The sequence below is a fragment of the Hyaena hyaena genome, unplaced genomic scaffold (assembly GCF_003009895.1).
Source record: "Hyaena hyaena isolate Hyena2069 unplaced genomic scaffold, ASM300989v1 scaffold_108, whole genome shotgun sequence".
Taxonomy (NCBI): Eukaryota; Metazoa; Chordata; class Mammalia; order Carnivora; family Hyaenidae; genus Hyaena; species Hyaena hyaena.
Genome location: NW_024080741.1, coordinates 3,219,917 through 3,235,692, shown reverse-complemented (window position 1 = coordinate 3,235,692; position 15,776 = coordinate 3,219,917). Strand labels below are relative to the sequence as shown.

Sequence of the window (15,776 nt, the reverse complement as noted above, 5' to 3'; positions counted from 1 at the left end):
GAGGAGGTATCCAAGCTCTGCTTCTCTGGGGACTCTACAACTCAAAAGCAGGAACTCAAGCAAGAGCAGCCTTCAGGATGAACCAAGAGGATTCACACAGTAACAAAGGGATTTTTGAAAATGCAAATGGAGTGCCTAACTTATTTCTCGTTCTGAAAAAGAACTGACAAATACATGCCTGACCCACCTGCCTCATTATTTGAGTGCAAAGCCTGGTTTGTCTTACTTTTGCAAATATATGTTGTTGTTGAAGAATAGTTGACATATCATATGATACTAATTTCATGCATTCAGCACCATGATTTGACATCATATACAGATATCATGAACCGATCACCACATTACGTGTAGTTACTGTCACCATACAAAGTTGATACAGATTATTGACTATATTCCTCATGTAGTACATTATATTCCCATGACTTATTTATTTTAGAACTGGAAGTCTGTACCTCCTTAATCCCCTTCACCCATTCCCCACCAACCTCTACCATACCTCTGGCAACCACCGATCTGTTCTCTGTATCTGTGAGTCTGGGGTTTGTTTTGTTTTTTAAATTTCACTTACCAGTGAAATCACATAGTATTTATCTTTCTCTGTCTGACTTATTTCACTTACTGTGATGATCTCAAGGTACTTTCCCTTTCTTCTCTCTCTGCACATTTCTTTAAGGCTCTTCCCTAATGTCTGGATGTATCTGTGGAGCTGTAGGTATGCTCCATCTCCTACATTAGATCATGACCTTCTTGTGGCTCAGGAAGATGGTTCTTCTGCTTATGGTGCCCCACAGCCTCCACTCTGGGTGCCTAGTATATGGTTCACCAAGAATGTTTCCATGAACAGGACTCTGGTAGGACAGCAAGAAGCAGAGATGGACAAGAACTTATAGTCTAGTCTCACAGATGGGTATGTACCCAATATTCCTTGGGTGTCCCCCAGCATGAGTGAATGCTGTCCCTGTTCTCTGCAGTAGCGCTCTATCCATTAGCTGCTATATCTTGATCACTATGGGTACAACAGATGATAGGTAGGAAGATAGACAGATGAGAGAGAGAGAGACAGAGAGGGAGAGAAAGAGAGAGAGAATGAGAGTGGGTCACAGAAAGGCAGAAAGAATCAATTAACCCTATTAAAAATCAACAGTCTGGGCCTCTGTTCACTTAGCATCACCCTTCTGCATCTAAACATTTCTCAGAGCAGATGTAGCCCGTGCTTTGGTTTGGTGAGTAGATGGGCCCTATGGAAAAGTAATAAGGCAGGCTTTCCCTCAGTCTGGTTGTGGACAGGATTCCAGACCCCATTCATGGCCTTCCCCAGGTGCTACCCTTTGCTGGTGCCCTGGAGGCAGACAACTTCGGTTTTTGTTCTAGCCAACAACAAACAAATCTTGATCAAACAGTTCCTTCCCTTTGGGGCCTCAATTTCCTCAGTGGAGGAAGAAAAAGGAGAGGGACTGAACCTAAGAGTCTCTAAGATGATCTGCAGTGCCAAAATGTTTTAGTTCTTCAAATATATATTGAGCATGTAAAAGGCATTGTGCGAAGTTTACTGGTAGAAGTAGCTGACACCAATAAAGAAGCTGTACCTTCAACATCCAGCTTGACTCGAATTTTACTAATTCTTTGGGGCTGATTTTTAAAGAAAGAGGCCACATTGTTTCTATGGACCCAAATATAATTGCCCAGCTGAATCATCAGGGATATTCTTCCTGTTTTCTATAGTCACCACCAGCAACCACTTAAACTCCCAGATCCAGTTTCCCAATCTGCAAAATACTACCTCTTACAGCAGGCTTTATGGCAACTAACTGAGGGCTATCGGCCAGTGCATGGCAGTGGGTTGGCTCCAAGACGTGGGCAGGCATCCTACTACCTATGCCAAGCTTTTCAAGGGGATCTTAGCCACTGATCCTCATGTTCTGAGCAGCTATGGGTTGTAGAACCCAGCTCCCAATCTGATTCCCACATCACTAACCTTGTGTCAACTCAAGGTTGCATTAAGGTCACCCTTAGGAGCTATGGTTTTATTTCATAAATATGATGGAAAGTTTGTTCAATTAAGAGGACCATGACTCGTGAATTTTGGAATGATTAATCATAACTAAGTGCACAACAGGGAGCAATAAACTCTAAACTCTAAATTGGGAGATTCTTCCCCTGTAATTTCAAGTATGCAAATGAGACATCCAGATTTTTTTCTTTTTTTGGATTTGTTTTCTTTTCATCTTGTGTTCATTACAGAAATCTAGCCATTCTGACTCATGGTCACTGGTTTGACTTTAAAAAAATAATTGGATGCCTGAGTGGCTCAGGCAGTTGAGTGTCTGAGTCTTGGTTTCAGTTCTGGTCATGGTCCTAGGGTCATGAGATCGAGCCCTCTTTTGGGGTCCTCTGCTGAGTGGAGCCTGCTTAAGATTCTCTGTCTCTGTCTCCCTCTGCCCTTCTCCCCTGCCCCACCTTACTCTCTCTCTCTCTCTCTCTCTCTCTCTCTCCCCCTCTGTGTCAAATAAAAAATAAATTTAAAAATTAAAACTAAACCAAAAACCAAATTGGGCCAGCCTTATTTCATTTGGACGTCCCACATGTCCATCAAAGTCAGCTGACCCCACAGGTCTGCAGTTAGTGGTCTCCCCAGTTTAGACTCCTCTGTTCCCCAGAGCAGATCCTGTGTCACGGAGGAGTGGGCATGAGGGTTATGAGTGCGAGGCACACTCTGAGGTGGTAGAGCCTCTCTGATGCCATTCCCACCACAGCATGGACACCAGCTGCCCCTCAGCTCCTTTGCCATGTCGTTCACAAGCCTATTTTGGTGACACCCACGCCAGCTGCCACACACCTTCTGGGGGCCTGACTTGCCTCCAGGCTACAATCTCCTCTTCTTAATTGTCTATTTCAGCTTCCTATTTCCAAGACCTAGCAGAGCACTTGACTTCTCACAAACATTCAAAAATCATTACTGAATGAATGAATGGATGCATGAATAAGCAATTTTGAAAAAAAAAAGGCATTTTGGTTCAAAGACAAAAGATCCTCAAACTAGTCCTAATTATGACAGTAAAAATTTGCTGGCATTTGAAAGCAGCTTGCAGAGTGATTTCACTTACATTATCTCTGTAACCCTCACAGGAACCTGTGTGGTTGGTTTTATTATTCCATCTGCCTAAATGAGAGAACTGGAGTTTAGAGAAATCAAAAGGTAGAGCCAAAGGCTAGGCCTGTTGTGGAACCCTGGTACAAGTCATCATCCTTCCTGAGATCCCCCTCTTTCATCTGCCGGTGGATATAATACTTGACTTGCCTACCTCGTGTACACCAAGCAGCTGCTTGATGGGAGAAAAGAAACCAGAGAAGGCCAAGGATTCACCCATCCTTCTCCTGAAGGCCAGTCAGGTTGGTTAGCAGGGTGAGGAGAGGTAGAACCATCATGAGCGGTCCGGATGATGGAGGTGGAACTCATACACCTCCCTGGTATCAGCCTTGACTCAGGTTCTCACCCTTGTTTTCTCCAAGGTCCAGATGCATGGATAAACCTCTCTTACGAGGTCAGACCAAGCTCCATTCTTGGACCAGTGGTGGTGGGAGAAAGCAGACACCAATAACTTTGCCCCCAGTATCTGGGGGAACTTGTAAAATACTCTGCAGTAAACAGAGCCCATAACTGGAGTGGCATAGAAGAGCCATGGGTGCTATGCAGCCTCCATATAGTAGAACCTTCAGTATGGTACTCCTGTTTCTTCCATAACCTTCCATTCACCCAAGAACATAGGGCTTGAGATTCTGCCTTGCCCCTAGTACATAATCTGCCTGGCTTCATGACCTGGCCTGCTCTGGCTCCCTTGAGGACCGAGGGCCTATTCTGCTTAGCTAGAGCTCTGAAGTCCTGCTAGCTTTGGCCAGAGCCCTTCCCTGCCCAGAGACCCTGCACTGGCTGGACTAATACTTGGGCAATCAAAACCATACTGGGTCTTACCCCACCCCAAGCTATCACCCACCACTTACAATCCCTGTCTTGGTACAACCTGGGCAGCTACCCCACACATTGGCCACAAGCAGAGGATTGTGGGGGCTTCGCCAAGTAGGGCAGGGATTAGGAAGGCAGGGTACTACATGGGGTGGTTGAGTCAGTGTGAATGTAAAAGGAGCAAATCCTCTCCTAGGCTCTGGGACTCTGAAAATCATTCCAAGTGTCACTGTCACCCAGTACTTAGAGCTTACAGGCACAAAACATCTCCCATCTCAGGGAGCTGGCACCAGCGGTCCCTCTGCATGACATGCATCTGTCTACTCAGCAGATGGCTTTTTCACCAGTCAGGTCTGTGCCTCAGTGGCCTCTCCCAGAAGCTTCCTCACATCCAGTGCTGTGTTGGTCAGGGCCCAAAAACTGGCTCTAGGAGGGGGAAAAGGGCACTTGGTGGTGTCGGTGGTGTAAATATTTACACCATGGCTGATTTCTGTTGTTCACACTTGGATGTCACCCATGCACAGTTGGGAAGAAAAGTGCAGGATCAGCTCTCACAAGGCGGTGTGAACCATGTGAGCCAGTTCCAACATGCCATTGTGACCCCCAGTCAGAAGTGGGCACCCCACTTTTCTCAGTGACTCCATCATGTTTCTTTCTAAGACCTTTCACCATTTGTAATTCTATCATGATGTCTGTTTGCTTGAGCTTATGTCTGTCTTCTCCGTGAGATAAGTGAGCTTCACCTGAGCAAAGAGCTTGCCTGCCAGGTTCACCATTGGCTCCCAGCACCTGGTACAGGGTGTGGAATGTGGCATAACAATGCCTGAAGGAATGAGGGAGTGAAACCCAGCCCCAAGATTATTAATAGGCTGCTTCACGAGCAGTTAGGAAAGGAAGTAGCAATTGCCAGGAGTCACTAGTACAGGTTCATTAAAAACAATTATATATGATTAATCTAATTTCTTCTTTTGACAGGGTTATTAGTCAAGTTAATAAATGAAATAATAATAACCATAGCTAACATTTCTTGGCTGCTTACTGCCCATGGGATACTGTTGTGTTTTAACAGTGGTGTGCTGGTAGATACTTAACAACTGGGTCTCCAGGGGAAAGTAGCCCTGATTTGTATCATTTGCTGGTTTCTGTGGTATAAATATTCCCACTGTGGCCAATTCCAAGCCATCAGAATGACTTAATCCATTCTACAAATACACTGAAAATTTAACAGCCGGTCCTCAGGAACCTGTAGGAGCCTGTCTCAGCATGCCACAGTTTTAGGTACGGTAACATGGAATCGTCACAACGACCCTATGAGGTAGGTCCCATAGTTGTTCCCATTTCACAGGTGGGGAAACTGAGGCACAAAAAATAAGGTATCCAAATCACAAGTTAATCAAGCAGCACTACGTGTGAATCAGGAAGTCTGGTTCCAGAGTCAGTGCTCTTCACTCCCCCTGCCTGCAGTGTGCCATGTGGGGACCTCCAACAAGTGCTCTGACAAGGCCTTGCCTTCATGGCATCCTCATGGATGTGCCATGTTATCGTGTGGATTCGCCACTGGCTGCTTGGCTGTATTCAAAGGCGCTGATCAAGAGCCAAAGTCAGACCAGCCTACAAGTGCTTCCATACTCCCCCCAGGGCACCCATCAAATATGGGGGAACAGCAAGCAGAGAACGATGACCTTGGAAAAGCCACGCTCTCTCAAGAGTCTTAGTAGTTGTAAGGAAGGACCAAGTCTACCAACAGGAAGTCTAATATGAATAAAAAGTGGGACTCTCAGTTTGGATTCAAGACTAGGTAAAGAGCTCCAGCTGGACAGTAACTCTGATTGACAACAGATAGGGATACGGACAGACGACAGGCTATCGCTGATTCCAGCTCAGCACCAGATGACATGGCATTTTCCGCAATTGCTAATGGAAGGAAGCTGGAGCCGTGGTGTCAGGAGCACAGCATCTGGGTCCCTCCAGTCGCCAGGTTGGGCTTATTTCTTAGCATGGCGTCAAGGGTGAGAGGGGAGACAGTGACTCAAACCGAAGCAAAGAGTGTAGGATCTGAGATGGTGTCATCATCAGGGGATGTGGGGAAAGGGCTCCTGCTCTGCATGACCTAGAGGAAAGGAAGGGAGCCTCAGCAAAGCTGCAGAGAGGTGACACCCCCTCCTGAAGAAGCAAGTGCTCTTCACAACCACAGATCCCAGGTGGCTTATGGTGGGATCCCCATCAGGGGAATCATCCCAAAGTTTCATGACCACGGGGCACGGAGGAAACCTGCCACAGCAGGGGATTCAAGCATCGTCTCCAAAACTCAGAGTGTGTGTGGCCAAGAAAGAGCAAAGTGTAGGACATGAAACCTAAAAGGACCTACACTTAATGCTTGAGCACCTACCACACACGAAGCCTGGCATTGGGCACTCTGTGAACAGTCTCTCATCCACCAGTAGCCCTGCTCGCTCTGGGGGGACCCAGCTCCTCTCTGGGTAGCAGGCAGCGGATCAGGAAAGCCAAGTGACGGGACAGAGCCGTCCCTACTGTTATGTTGTGGAGCGTGCTCTGTCCATTGCCACTCTGCTGTGTCTCGTTGCAGTCAGTACCCTTCATCTGTGACACTTAATGCTTTAGGATGCCCACAGGCAGGAAAAGAGACAAGAAAGGAGGGCTACACTTTCTCCCTTTAGTTTCCCGAGAGGTAAATGGGTTATAATCTTTTTGTTTCTAGAGCTATAAAAGTTTTATCCATCCCTGAGCTCCGATGTTAACCTTCACAAACAAATCTACCTTCCTAAGCATCTCAGCAGTGCACTTGGCTCTGCAGCAGGGAAATGGAGGAAGTCAAAGTCACAGGCGTCTCTGAGCACATGAGTGGGCCATGCGTATGGAAGAAGCCGTGTGAAGGCTGCATGGCCACTGCAGGTGGCTTCGTGGGGGTGTGTGTCTACATGAGAATAAATCTAGCCCCATGAGCTGTATGGAGGTGGAGGGGGAGAGAGATTGATTGATTCTGGGTAGCAGGTATTTTATGTCCTGTGTTGTTATTTATGTCTGTACACCTACGCTCCTGAGCCCCACACAATTGGCTGTTGCAACATTTCAAAAGCATTTCCATGGAAGCATTTGTACAGTCAAGCTGCCCTCTTTCCAGTACACATGCCAAGGCTGAGGGAGCGGGCACAGCAGACAGGGCCCTGGGCGGTCTTACCGTCTCCACCCACCTGTTGCTAAGCCCCGGGAAGGAGGCAGTAGAAACACCTCTGCCTTGTAAAGGCCCCTGGGCCTGGAGTTCTCTCCTCCTTGGTATATTGTATGTGAGGGGTACAAATGAGGCATGGGGTTGGCTCTTTGCTTGGGGATAAGGGTTTGTCCTTCTTGGGCCTTTGCTCATGAATACAGAATCAAGTGTGAGGCATCAAAGTACAGAGCATGGGACAATTCTATCCTAAAGCCATAAGGTAAGGCTGAGCAAGCTAGATGCCCAGGTAGCCCAGAAAGCGGGTATGGGTAGCTGCCACAACAGTCCAGCATGGGATGTCGAAGCTTGAGCGGCCCCACACAGCACATCAGAGCCCGAGTGTGGTAAGCAGGGCGTGAAGAGGTGGCCTAGGATGGGAGAGTGAAGTCCAAGGGGCCGAGAGGGCCGCCGCACAGGAAGCAGCCTGGCTCAGCGAGCTGGAGTCTGAGCAGGGAGAGTACCCATGCCAATGTCAGATCCCAACACGGTGTGACAGACACGTCTGCCTAGGGCAGGAGGTGGTGACAATTGGAGATGGTGTACATACGGGGGGATGGATGCAATAAGTAAACATATACAGAACACGGAGCCAGGGGAGCCTGGGTGGCTCAGTAGGTTAGGTGGCCGACTTCAGCTCAGGTCATGATCTCACCATTCATGAGTTCAAGCCCCGCATCAGGGCTGTCAGCCTGTCAGCTCCAAGTCCCCTTTAGATCCTTGTCCCACTCTCTCTCTGCCCCTCCTCTGCTTACATGCCCTTTTTCTCAAAACTAAATAAATCTTTAAAAAAGAAGAAGAAGAATGGTAGGAACCATGTTTTCCACTGTCAGAGAAAGGAATTGCAAACATGGGAAGGGAGAAAGAGCAGCCTGTGGTGCTGGTTAGAGCGGGAGGTGGGGTATCCCATGAACTCACACTTGACAGTATGAAGTACACATTATATAAATGTGTGTGTACACACAACACACACACACACACACACACACACACACGCATTCTCTAATTCTTTCTGCTAAAGCAGCCTGGGGGCCTCAGAACCCTAAAATCAATGAACACATTTAGCCCCAGATCCTAGTTTCTAAATGCCATTGGCCGGTAAATGGACTCATGACTCCTTGGAGAAATGGCGGATTCTATTTTTTTTTTAATTTTATTTATTTTTGAGAGAGAGGGAGAGACAGCATGAGCAGGGGAGGGTCAGAGAGAGAGGGAGACAGAATCTGAAAAAGGCTCCAGGCTCTGAGCTGGCTGTCAGCACAGGGCCCGATGCGGGGCTCAAACCCATGAACCGTGAGATCATGACCTGAGCCGAAGTCAGACGCTTAACCGACTGAGCCACCCAGGCGCCCCAGAAATGGTGGATTCTAAAACAAAGCCATAGAAAGCATAAGATGAGCCTGAAACATTTGTGCTGAAGAATAAGAAAGCTCACAAAAAATGAAGAAGGAATGTCAAAAGGACACAGAAGCCAGCTGAAAGGCACTCCCGTGACCAAATTAGGAACAATTCGTGTATCAAAATAAGTACTATTAATAATAGATATAACCTATTGAGTAAAATAGGAAATTAACGATGAGGAATGAAATATTTACATGGTTTCAAACTGCCTCCCCCAGAAAATATTACTAATTACAAAGGGAGAAAGAGCACCTTGACCATGGAGAAGCCTGGCAGACATCACCAGAAGCAGTGATCAAAGCAAATGCTGTCGGTAACAGGACAAATCAAAACTGCATGTCCCCAAGACTGTGCAGGGAGAAAGTCGCTGCATCTCCCCTGAGCTCCTGCCAGAAGGCACAATCTGAACCCAATCATGTGAAAGCATCATGCACCCCCAACTGACGGACATTCTACAGGACTCTGGCCTGAAATCCTGAAGCATCAAGGCAACAAGAGTTGAAGAGTATCTGGCCACTCCAGCCTGAAGGAAACCAGAGATGTGGCAACTAAATGCAACCTGTGGATTGAGACTGAGTCCTTTTAGGGGCGCCCTGGTGGCTCAGTGGGTTAAGTGTCTAACTTCAGCTCAAGACATGATATCACAGTTCGTGGGTTCCAGACCCACATCAGGCTCTGTGCTGACAGCTTGGAGCCTGGAGCCTGCTTCAGATTCTGTGTCTCTCGTTCTCTCTGCCCTTCCTCTGCTTATATTCTGTCTGTCTGTCTGTCTGTCTCTCTTTCTCTCTCTTTCTTTCCCTCTAAAATAAACAAACATTAAAAAATTTTTTTAAAGAAACTGATTCCTTTTGCTGTGAAGGATGCTATTTTGACAAGTGGCAGACAGCAGAATCTGAGTGCTAGCTAATGATCATGGAAGAACATTAGTCTCCTGATTTTGATGGTCACAGTGTGGATATGCGGGGAAATGTCCCTGTTTGTATGACACACATATTCATGTATTTGGGGCTGATGGGGCATCATGTCAACAACTTGCTCTCAACGTGTTCAGGAAAAAACGTTGTACTTGTACCTTTTCTATATATTAGAATGTTTTGAAGGTTAAAGGAAAGAAGCGAAAAAGGAAGGGAAGTTCCAGAAATAAAACAAATTACAGGGGGAACCTGGGTAGCTCAATTGGTTAAGCATCCGACGAAAGCTCAGGTCATGATCTCACGGTTCATAGGTTCAAGCCCTCATCGGGCTCTGTGCTGACAGTTCGGAGCTTGGAGCCTGCGTTGCATTCTGTGTCTCCTTCTCTCTCTGCCCCTCCCCCACTCACACTCTGTCTCTGTCTCTCTCAAAAATAAACAAACATTTTAAAAATTACAGGAAACTGAAGCAGAGGAGGGATGGGGAGGGAGAGCTCTCGAGATGTGAATTAGAGGGCATGATGAGGAGCTATCGGCTTCTTTTCGCTGGCAAGCTTTCAGAGCCAAACTGCCCTTCTCCAAGAGTAAGGCACTCATCAGGAGCTACTCGCCCCTGCTCGCACTCAGGTGCACTCTACACGCTGCTGCCAGTGGCTGCAAGCAGCTGCCCTCTGGAAGCCAGGGAGGCTACCGTTCCAGATCCCAAGAGAATTGGCAGCAAGAGACAGATGAAGAGTGAGGGGAGAGGGGAAGGCAGGACCCACCCCCCCTCCAAGGGGAGGCATCACTGCACAAGTGAACTTGTACAGAGGCAGGGAATGGTCTAAATGTGCTTTGAAGACCCCTTGAGGCCCAGGGGTGGAACTGGGTGGGCGTCTGATCAGACATCAATTTGTACACACCCTCTTCTCCTAACAGGTTTCAATTTTCATTTTCAGGATTGGCAGCCCTCCTGGGGCTTCCATGTCAATGTAAACACACTTTAGGAGAGAGTACAAGAGCAAGAGCCAAGACCAAATTTCTATCCTAGCTCTCCTAGCCTCAGTTTCCACATCTATAAAATGGGGGAAACCTCTTGCCCTGTGCCACAGAGTTGGAGAAAGGGATGTCAGATGAAAACACATGGATGTCAGGCTGTTGCACCCTTGCAGAGAAGGAATTGGCCAGTTTTCTTTTTCTATCTTTAGTAGGCAAGTAGAGAGCTCACCTCTCTTTCTTTTCCGCCCATGTCAGGGACTGTTCTGAGGAGTGTGCAGAACAGCGGGCTACCCTGAGTGAACCAGGAGAGACTGGACACCAAAGTCAGATGTCAGAGGCTCTGAGCAACATGTCCTCTACTCAAGCTGGATAAAGGCCTCTGGACATCTGCTCATGGCCTCCCAAATATCACTAAACTTTTTCACTGTCACTCACCTACCACCCCCCCTACCTTCCTCACTTCCTACCTTACCCAGCTTAAATTCCATGATCCATTATTGAAACCAACTTATGTGCCCCCACTCCACTGTCCAAGACCCCACCCAGGTGCCTCTCCTCACACCCAAGCCACCGAGCATGGTAAGGGGAAACTCATGCAAGGACCAAGCTTACTGCATTATCTATGTTGACTCATCTCCAGCAGGTGCTGACCACTGCCCAGCAATCCCCAACAGTCCAGTCCAGCGTATTTGCCTCCCTCCCTCCTTCTGAAAGACCGTTCCATCCCTTCCCATGCCCTTTCCCATCCCTCTCTTCTTTGCCAAAGACCATCTCATTCTTTGAAAAGAAAACAGAAGCAACAAACTGGGGGCTTTCCACCACCAGCCGATCCCTGTCTGGGGCCCCACTCCTCACTCTCTGTTTCTGTGGTTAAACTGCCCCTACTCCAAGAGAAAGGCCAACCCCTATACCTGTGCTCTGAACTTAAGGGCCTCACGCCTGAGTTTTCTTTTTCCCGTAAGTGCCTGTCTACTAGACAACTGAATCAGGCACACACGTTTCTGTATCTCTTATCCTTAAAAAACAACTGCCCACATCCACCTGTAACTCCAGGCCCATTCCCATGTTCCCTGGCACAGCAAGAAGACTTATTTACAGCCCACCCTCCACAATCTTTTCCTATTCTAACTGGACCTCAGTCCCTGACCCAGCATTGAGTCTGCTCTTGTTTAGAACCCCAAAGGCCTCCATGTGGCCAAATGCAATGGTCACTCTCTGTTCTTCCCTTACTTGATCTCTGAGCATTTCCTATAGTCACCCCTTCCTCCTTCCCTTGGCTTCATGGTGCATCTCTGTCTTGAATGTCCATCAGCCTCACTGGGTGTATCTTCTCTGCCTTTTTCTGGCCCTTTCTCCTCTGACTGGCCTCCAAATGTTGAAATGGCCCAGAGCCCTATCTTTGGCCCATTTCTTCTTCCATCCATACTTTAAGCCTATGTGACATCATACTGTAGCTTAAAATAACATCCATATGTGGAAGACTCCCAAATCCCATGTGCCAGATCTCCCTGGAAGTATAAACTCATAAAGTTGCTCTTACTCAACAAGTCTACTGGATGTCCATCTAGTAGACTGACATGTACAAACCTGATATGTGCAAAAGAGAACTTTTGATTTCTTTCTCCCTCTTGTCATCCCCAAGAGTTCTCTACTTTAAGTCTTCCACTATCCACCCAGTTATTCAAGGCAACAAAATAGCCCTTGCTCTTATCTTTTTTATCATTTCCACATGCATTTCATCAGCAGATCCCCTTGCTTCTAGCCCAAAGTGGTCACTTTTCTCCACCTCCACTGCCACCACCCTGGTCCATGCCACAGCATGTCCCCTGAGCACTGAAAACAGCCTCCTAATTTGTCTCTGCTTATGCTATTGATGCCTATAACACATTCTAATCCATATCCCATAGGAAATACTTTTTCTTTACATAAAATTCTCCAAAATGCCTCTATCATCCTTAGGGGAAAAAAAGTCAACCTTGTTTTCCTAATTTACACACCCTATGTGATCTGGCCCACCTCAGCACAGGGCCTGAAGGCTAAATCTTATCCAGTTGACTGATAAAAGTTGCAAGAAGTTCTTTGGATTGTGGACACTTGTTGGTGTGAGTGTGTTCAAACTAGGTTTCTGAGAAGAAGGGCCTGGGAAAGGTTGCAATGCATGTGAAAGGAATGAGGGGAGGAGGGGGAGGGAAGGCACGTCTCTTTATAATCAGATGCCAGCTTGGAGAAGGTCCCACTCCCAAGGGCAGCCTAATTGCCAAGACAGCATTATCAGCAACAGAGCCCATGGGCAATAGAGGACCACATTTCTCCAAAGGCAGAGCCTGGGATCTGCTAGGACACCCCTGGTTGGCTGAGAGGGAGAGGTAGGGCTGGGGGTTATAGAGAGGGAAGAAGAGGAGGAATAGCTGCCATTTTGCAAAACTCAATAGAATGCCTACAGCTGGGGCCAAGCAGCTAAGCCATGGAAGCTGAGCTGGGAATAACGTGCCCTTGGCTGACATGGCTGGGATGGGGAACCTCAGAAGCCCGTGGGCACAGTCCTGCTAATAGGACCTCAACCAGGCTCCTCCTTCCCAAGGCCAAGTGCTCTGTACTCTTCCCTCTTACATCAGTCTATACCACCCAAACAAGAAAGTGCAAACCCCCTCACCCCCTCTGTCCATGGGAAAACACACAGAGGTATGTCTTACTGTTGTCCAAGTGATTGGCCTTAATGATCTTCTCTGAGTAGTCAGAAATACTGGAGCATTCAATCTAGAAAGGGCACAGAACAAAGGAGAAAGGTGTAAAACAGATCACAGCATATCTAACACCAATTTAACCGATGGGGAAGCTGAGCTTAGATGGGTACAGTGACCTGCCCACAGTCATACAGCTATTTTTTCATGCAGCAGATTGAAAACTACAGTGCATCCCTCTCAACTTGCAGGCCAGTGGCTCTTGCATTGAATCTGGCTGCCTTTGCTGTGAGGAGGTGGACTTCCAGTCACTGCTCCATAATGGAGGACATGGTGTCCAACTTTGAAGATTCAGTAGTACTTGGCAGGTCTCCTCCTGGCCAGAGGAATATGGCATGAGGTCGCTTAGCTGCTGTACTCTACCTGCTCACTCCCAACCTCCCTGCTGAACTGGGCAGATTTCAGGATAGGGACCATCAGGAAAATGCCACCTCAGGGCCTCAGGACAAGTCTTGAGATCCATCCTGCCACACACGTCTCACACAAGTCAACTCTTACCCTTTCTTCAGTGTTCACCTTTGAGATGGTTAATTCCTTTTAATCTACAAATCTTTCCAGCCTCCCCAAATCTCCTAAGTAAAGGGCCAAGGTATGTGAGAAATTAGCTGAGCATCAGCTGAGCTGACCTCGTGGGAAGAGCCGGAGATCAAGTCCCCGCCTTGGGCACGTGTCGGGGAATGGCCACGGAATGCTGAAACCAAAGGGGAGGGGACTTGCATAGGAGCACTGAGGGGGTGGCCCACAGCCTCCGTCAAAGCCTTGGGGAAGGATGAGGGCACCCTCAGGGTTGGGAAGGGGTCACTCTGTCCTTTCCTGGGCTACAATCTCACTTCCTGTAGGACTGTATTTCTCTCCAAATCTTTCTCCTTCCTTGCCACGTTGGTATCCATCTGCAAGAGATTGCACGGTTTCGCGGTGAAGAATGAATGTTCTAGAGGCAGGAGGCCTGGATTCACATCTGGCCTTGGCTACTCTCTAACTGTGCCTCAGTTCCCTCATAAGTGAGGAAACAGCCCCTGTTTAACTTGGTCATCGTGAGGATTAAATGAGCCAAAGCATGTCAACAACTGAGAGCACTGACAGCTCCCACGCCCCAGGACCTGGGCAGCTTCACAGTCCTTTCTCTTTTCCTGTCTTCTGCCCCCTGTTTTTTTACCCCCCAGTTCTTCTTTCTCCCTCTCCCTCCTTCTACTTCTCTCCTTTTCCCTCTCTCCCTCTCTCTGGAGAAGAGCAGTGGGGAGAGGCGGAGCCTGGAACAGGAGAGACTGTGAAATGAGCCATCAGGAAAGAGGTCCAATTACATGTGGGAGCTGTTTATAAAAGAGCTGTGATGGCAAGAGATCAGGAGGCAGACAGATTGGGACAGTTGGGATGGTCACCGCAGCTGGAAGGCTCCGGCTGGATGCCTCCTGTCAGCTCCTTAGCTGGAGCTGCTGGCCACTTGGAAGCCAGTGAAGAGCAGTTCTGCCCTTTGCCTCCTCGGCCCTCAGCTACCCGCACCCCAGACCAGGGCAAGGCCTCAGAGACAGGGCTGAGAGAGAAAGCGGGAAGATGGCTAGGTGAATCAAGCCCCACCCCAAGGCTCTGTGATCACAGGAAGTGGAGTCTGTCCCTTGATGGAAAGCCTCCCTCCTGGTGAGCCCAGTGAAGGAAAACTGGAAAGTGAGGAGTGGCAGGACTTGACCTGAGCCCACCTCGTCAGTGAGTGCCTCAGTTCAGTTCATCATGGCTTTTCCAGTCCAGTCTGTGGCAGGGATGCCTTGAGGACAGCCCAGGGTTTCTAGAAGACCCTCTGCAGCCCAGGCACTGTCCAAGTCAGGTGCCAAGGGGGAATGCTGTCCCTGCTGAGAGCCTCAGGGGCCAGCCTCTGAGGCCGAGTGGGTGTGGGTGGAAAGGGGATTTGAAGGTCTCTGGTCAACCTGGGTGCCTGGGGTTGTCAGCACAGGCTGCAGGATGACCAGCTAAACGCACAGAGCACAAAGCCCCACTAAAAACTGCTCAACTCCTTCCGGCCTCTGCAAACAGCTATCTTGTGCACACGCTGCGAGTTTGACTGTAGCCTGTCTTTAATTTGGACCAAGATTAATTTTCATATTCCAGCCTTGGACCCACTGCATTTTTGAAACATCAGCCAGCCACGCAGAGCTCTTCTTTTTCACAGTTTCTCTGCAGGTCCAGACCCTCAGCCTCCCTGTCATCAGGCTGTGTGCAGCTGTGTGGCAGCAGCCCGAGGAAGGCTGGGAAGCTTCCCAGGGGGTCAGCCTCCTTTCTATCTGGAGGGGCTGCAGCAGTCAGAGCAGAAGAATTTAAACCTACCAACTTGCCCTTTATAGAACAAAGGAAGGAGATTGTCTCGTTATTATCCTCTGGGTCCTTATCCTAACTATATTAATATTAAACACTGAGCATTGGTCATATGCCAGGCCCTGTTCTAAGCACTTTACATATGTATTAAACTCAACTTCTTCACAATCACCCCATGCGCAAGGTGTTGTTATTATGACTATTTAATAGATGGGGAAACCTAGGTATAGAAGTGAATTGCCCACAGTCACACA

General features: G+C 48.1%; 1 protein-coding gene across 2 annotated transcripts in view; it reads right to left on the bottom strand.

Annotated features, from left to right (window-relative positions):
* PRMT8 (protein arginine methyltransferase 8) overlaps positions 1–15,776 on the bottom strand; it is a 96,415-nt gene that overhangs the window by 25,681 nt on the left and 54,958 nt on the right. For both annotated transcript variants that reach the window (XM_039236347.1, XM_039236348.1), the window contains exon 4: positions 13,171–13,234. In XM_039236347.1, the coding sequence (XP_039092278.1) occupies positions 13,171–13,234 (64 nt within the window). The remainder of the gene's footprint in view (positions 1–13,170; positions 13,235–15,776) is intronic.